This window comes from Loa loa, assembly GCF_000183805.2.
Source record: "Loa loa unplaced genomic scaffold supercont3.195, whole genome shotgun sequence".
NCBI lineage: Eukaryota > Metazoa > Nematoda > Chromadorea > Rhabditida > Onchocercidae > Loa > Loa loa.
In genome coordinates, this window is record NW_018108375.1 from 81,868 (window position 1) to 87,894 (window position 6,027).

At 25.3% G+C, this 6,027-nt stretch overlaps 1 protein-coding gene across 1 annotated transcript in view; it reads right to left on the reverse strand.

The window, feature by feature from the left end:
* LOAG_18102 (hypothetical protein) overlaps positions 1–6,027 on the reverse strand; it is a gene marked incomplete at its 5' end in the record, with an annotated part of 21,894 nt that overhangs the window by 3,611 nt on the left and 12,256 nt on the right. The window contains 2 exons of the mRNA XM_020450770.1: positions 4,505–4,582; positions 5,535–5,643. Of these exons, the coding sequence (XP_020305516.1) occupies positions 4,505–4,582; positions 5,535–5,643 (187 nt within the window). The remainder of the gene's footprint in view (positions 1–4,504; positions 4,583–5,534; positions 5,644–6,027) is intronic.

The window sequence follows — 6,027 nt, forward strand, 5'->3', positions numbered from 1 at the left end:
GACAATATCGTTGTTATTAGTCATCAATTAATTATTAATCATTATTATCGACTATTATTATTGTTAATTACTATCATTAATAGTAAAGATAATAATTATCTTGACTAATGTGACTAATGTGACTGATATGACTAATATGGCAGAAACAAAATGTTATTTTTCTAATAATTAATTTATTTGACAATTTTTTTTTATAATTATTCAAATTATAACTATTAAAAACATTTAAAACTCATATTTTTTATACGAAACTTTTGCTTTTTCACAACGGCATTATACTTATCAAACATTAATGAAATGTAAGAATGATAAACGAAATGTCATTCCTTTTAAACCAAAATTAATGAAATGATTAAAGCTATTCTATACAAATTTGATAAATTGATATTTGAATGAGTTATTCTTCCAACTTTACTGTCTCCATCTATCCTAAAATTTACAATTTATGAATTGTTTTTATAAAATCAAACAAAAAAATTTTTTGGTCATTTTTTTCCAGCCAAAGAAGAAATTACCTAAAGGATTGAACGTAAAAGGAAAAAATAGAGAAATTTATCCACAAAAATCAGATGTTTGCAATATTTACAATTAAAACTTAAAAAAACAATTAAAATTTAATTATAATTCTTGGATATATTAATTTATGGCTAAATTTCAGTTCACGTATAAAATGATACGATCGATCATGATTGCCTCATTTTTGTCATGCCCTGCTATTTGTCCAATCTGTCTTCTGATTTGTATCATTTACCCGTGTTATTTGTTTTGTTAATCTTGTCCCATCTATCCTGATTATTTGTTCCACCTAACTTGATATCCAACCCATTCATCCAGCATTCTTATCCATCTATCCTAACACCGCTCCCACTAATCCCAGTTATAAGTCCCATCTATCTTGGCTAATAAGCTTATTCTTAATTTTACTCGCAAAATTTCGCTATACACATAATATTATATAATACTAAGTAATAAGTAACGAGTAATCAATATATATGCAAATTTTTAATGAAACTTAATCACTCCAAGTTTTACAATTAATAAGAAACCAAAAATAATCAAAATGATATATTAATAATAGCAAAAAATTTCATTTTTTTCTAAAATTCAATAATACTAAAAATGAAACGAAAAAAAAAATTGGCAAAAGAAGAAATTGATGTCAGCATAAACAATGGAAATGACAGTGACAGAGAGAGAGAAAGAGGGAGAGAAAGAGATGAAAGGTGAGGTCGACGATGGTCAAATTTCGTTATCAGTAATATAATCTTTACAATGCTATTGCTCTTCCTCATTTGTTAATTATTACAATTTCCGTTAATAGCGCTTACTATTAGAATAAATTTGTAAATTGCTTTCAACAGAATATATTTCTGATCTGATTAAGCAAGAACTGATAACACATTCATAAATCAAATCGATTTATCATGATAATGATAAAACTTTCATGATAATCGATCCGATAGCCATTTACACGATAATAATATGATGATTTCCTATCATTCATTCTCATTAATTATGCAAAACTTTCATTTATTCAAGTCTTATAAAAATTCGTCTTTTTCTTTTTCAATTTTTTCTAATGATGAAAATATATTCAGTCATATTTGATTGTATTTTTGAGCTCAATATTTTTACACTTACTTGCTATCTTTCTGATGGTTAAAGCTTAAATTTTCAGCTTCTAATTAATGTACTTGTGTCAAAGGTCAAATTTTCAGCTTCTAATTAATGTATTTATCAACAAATTGTCCCTAGTTTAACATGGATAATAATTAATTATTTTTGCTACCGTACATGTTCAAATTTACCAATCAAAATATTTAATTTAGAAATTTTTTCTGCATAATCTTTAACATTAACATTTAAAATTTTTTGTATAACAGTTTAATTAATTAAAGCATTAGTTGAGATACAAAAGAAATGAATCAAAAAATATTATGAATGAAATTATTTCTTTACTGTGAATGAATGATATGATATGATTGATGAAGTATTAGCTAGAAATAATGATTATAATCATTAAAAATAAAACCGGTAATCTAACAATAGCAATAAAATAGTAATAATAATAGTAATAGTGTTAATAACGAAGTTTTAAATTAATGATCGAAGACATGAAACATGTTTAGAATAGTAATACACATATCCTCAACCATATCAAGATTTTTATTTCGAATTTTAAGTCCCTGAAAAAAAAAATGAGAAATGTAAATAAGGTAGTAGCAATAACAAAAATAGCTGCTATATAATTACTAAATAAATAATTTTTAGTTATACTTTGGCTTTGATGATTATGATAATATTTTGCAACAATAATAAACAAATGGCAGACAAAAACAAAGAAAAAAAAATTGTTGTCAAATTTTAACAAGAAATTTAATATTAAGTCATATTAAATATTTATCCAAGAGTAACTTCCAATTGTTGATTTCATTATCACTAATTTTATTCAAAAGAAATATAAAAATTGCATAAAAAATAAAAATTTCTTTTTTAGAAAAAAATTTAGCAAAAATTTTAAAAATACAAAAAGATTTGAGAAACATAAAAATTGCCTCTAAATTTTGAATTCAAATTTCAAATTAAATGTTAAATTTTTATATTTTTGGAGGAATGTATATGAATAAGCATATAGGTGAAATTTCAATGATTAGTAGTCGCAAGCAAAAGAGGAAAATCACAGATGCTGCCTGAAAAGCTAAAGGATAGCGGTAAAATGAACAGCTGTTCAAGTATATTTATCAAGTAAGATTAATGATAAGCTTAGGTTTGAGGATATGATAAGAAAGGTGAAAGAGAAGAGTAAGAGATATAAAATGTAGAATGAATGCGCTCGAGCTCGATCGATAACAATGATAAGGACAACAACAGTTTAAAGTAGGAAATGTACTAATTTTCGAAAAACCTACAAGTAATACTTGTGCAATAATGTTTTCGGTATATTTAGGAAATAAAATTAATTAATTAGTTCTTAATTTCTGTTTAGACAATAAAAAAGAAGAGAAGGGTCATTTATTTGATGTTGTAACAATACATTTCAATAGATGAACAGTGAAACAGGAAAAGGAAATTGGTCTTAATTAATTGATTAACTTTTTTAATTTCGAATTTTATTTTTTATGTTTAGATAGTGTACTCGAAAGTCACATGATTGAATCATTTGGAATAAAAACAAGGAAAAAAGAAAATAGAAGAAGGAAGAAATGAAGGAAAATTGCAAAAAAAGTGGAAAAAAGAGATGCGACAAAATCGGGACAACTGAATTTGTGATATCAATGATTTTTATCATGAAATTTGAGTGGTAAAATGTCACATCCAATGTCGCATCCATCGTTATAGCACAGGGTAAGGACATGAAATGATCGGATGCTTCAAATGAACTAGATATAAGCAAAAAGTGTCGCTAATTTGAAATTTTACACTTGTACTTTGAATCTAAAATAAATGATATTTTATCTAAATTAAAGTTTTTTTGCAAATTAAAGTTTTGGTTAATTGTGGAAAAAAAGGAAAAGGAAAAGGAAAAAGGGAAGAAAGAAATGTAACAAATTGTAAACGACTGGTTGGATAAATTAGCAAACAAAGTTTTAAAACTAGTTTATTTTAAAATTTCATCCCTAACAATTAAGTAAACTTTAACCATTAAAATTCTTTTAATCTTTATGTTTCCATCTAAAATATTGCACAATTCATTGTTAATTAATCCGAAACCCATAATTAGTTAAGTGATTGTTATCCCACCTTTTACTCCCAAAAAGTTCTGTGATATAACCCTGTAATACAACCAGGTAGATGTCATTTTCAAAAAATAGCCAGCATTCTGGATGCTTGAATCGTTTAAGCTAATACATATCCTGATTTTTTCCATATACCTAATGTCTGCTGCTTTCTGTTAGACTTATTTCAAATTAACCTGGTTAAATCATCCTGATTTCTTGATTTCTTTGATTTATTTCAAACTAACCTGATCAAATAATTTTAGTTATTTAAGCTTTTAAAAAACTTGTCTGACAAAATCATTTACGATATATTGTTTATCCAACCATTCGATGAAGTAGTCGGCTTTATGTAATTACAATGTTGTAAATAATGATGCAATTATTTCGAGATTTATTAGCATTTTATTAGTTTACAATAAAAGTAAAGAAAAATGGAGGATGAAAAAGAAACGAATAATAGAAACTGTTTCCTTGTTTAGTAAAATTAATTTCAAATTAAACTTAAAAATTGATATGAAATGCATAATAATCATTTCTTATCAAATTCTTTGCAGTATTTGTGAGATATTTGAACTAAATAAACACAATGATTTGAATTCGTATGTGCATATTGTTTTGAACTTATATGTATTAATCATAACTAATATATGTATTCATTTCAATATGCCATTGATTGACTGATAAGAAATGATTTATGTTTATGTTTTTATGAAAACAAAAATAATGCAATAAAATGCATAGGATGTCAAATTGTTACATACGATATGATTGATAATTAAACTTACATAAACAAGCAATTCCACCTGGTTTCTTGTTGAAGGTGTCGAGCAACAGAGGACAATTGTGATGATGAGAATCGATGTCTAAAAAAAAGAAAAAAAGAAGTTGACACAGTTTAGATGACACATTATAGTTCAAATAATTTTGCTACTTTTTATTATTCACTCATATCATATTATATTATAATGGGATATTACAAATAAATTTTGCATTCGTTCTAATTCGAAATAATATTTAGGGATAAATAATATTGATTGATTAAATGCAAAATGATGCAATTTTAGATTAATTAGCGTTTAATCATTTCAATCCAAAATTAAATTTCAATCCAAAACCAACCCGTTTTTCTGATAGTGGAAGGGATTAACTACGTGAGATTATTTTCGAAACAACCTAAGCAGAAATTAACTCTAATTAAATCGACTAAATTTATTAATGATATAATTGAGTTCCTCCACATTTATAATGCAATTTATTTCTTCGGAAGATTTTTTTTAATTCCCTTGAACATTCATTGTTTTGCTTAAATAATATTGAAATTTAACTAACTTTTTATTGCTACCAATTTACCAAATTGCATTTTTATAAAATTGAATCGAATTATCTATTAGATAAGCAACACTAATTCTTCCATTACTTTTTGAACATTTCATAAGAAAATGTTTGTATTTAAAAATTGATTTTGAAATTTTACGAAATGCTAAAAAGGATGTTGATGAATGTTGCAACTATAATTGGGTTAAAGGTTTACGGTGAAAAGGGAAGGAAAAAATATCAAAACGAAAATGTTTCCTCAAAATTTTGACAATTTCAAAGAAAAAAGAAAAAAAAAGCGCATCAATTCAATCAGCATGAAGTACAAATGGAATAAACTTGATTCATTTTTTTTAAAGAAATCAAAAATTTTTGTTTATTATTTCAGTTGATTATAAATCATTATTATAACATTCCAAATGATGTAGCAAAACTCTGATCCACCCAACCTTTCTTAGCCTTTGACCCTATATACCCGAAATATTATGCAAACTATGTTACCTTTTCGAATTAGACTATTTGATCCACCAGATGAATCCGTATTTGTCACTGTTGCTATATTTTGTCCACTTGCTAATAATTTCTGATTTGATATGTAAATTTGTTTATCCTGTAAAAAAAAAAAAAAAATTGGAAAAAGTTGGATTTTTTCACGTTAAATCTTATTAAAATTAAATGTTTATCAAATTTTGGGATTTTTCAATCAAAGAAAAAAAAATTGAATGATCAGAATTTCTCAAAAAGTGCTAAAAAATTCTGATAATTGGAAGATTGGATTAGCATTAATACTTTTACACTCATAAACACTTTTTTATTACTTATAAAATATAAAAATTAATTCATTTTTATGAAAGGATAAGACGTAACTGTAAGTAGCCTGAATATGTTACTAACTGGATTTACCGGAAATTTCCTAATAAAAAAAATTTTTTCATAATGCTGCTGACATGATAATGGCGATCATTCAAGTGACTCAAAAAATATTTGGCAGAGT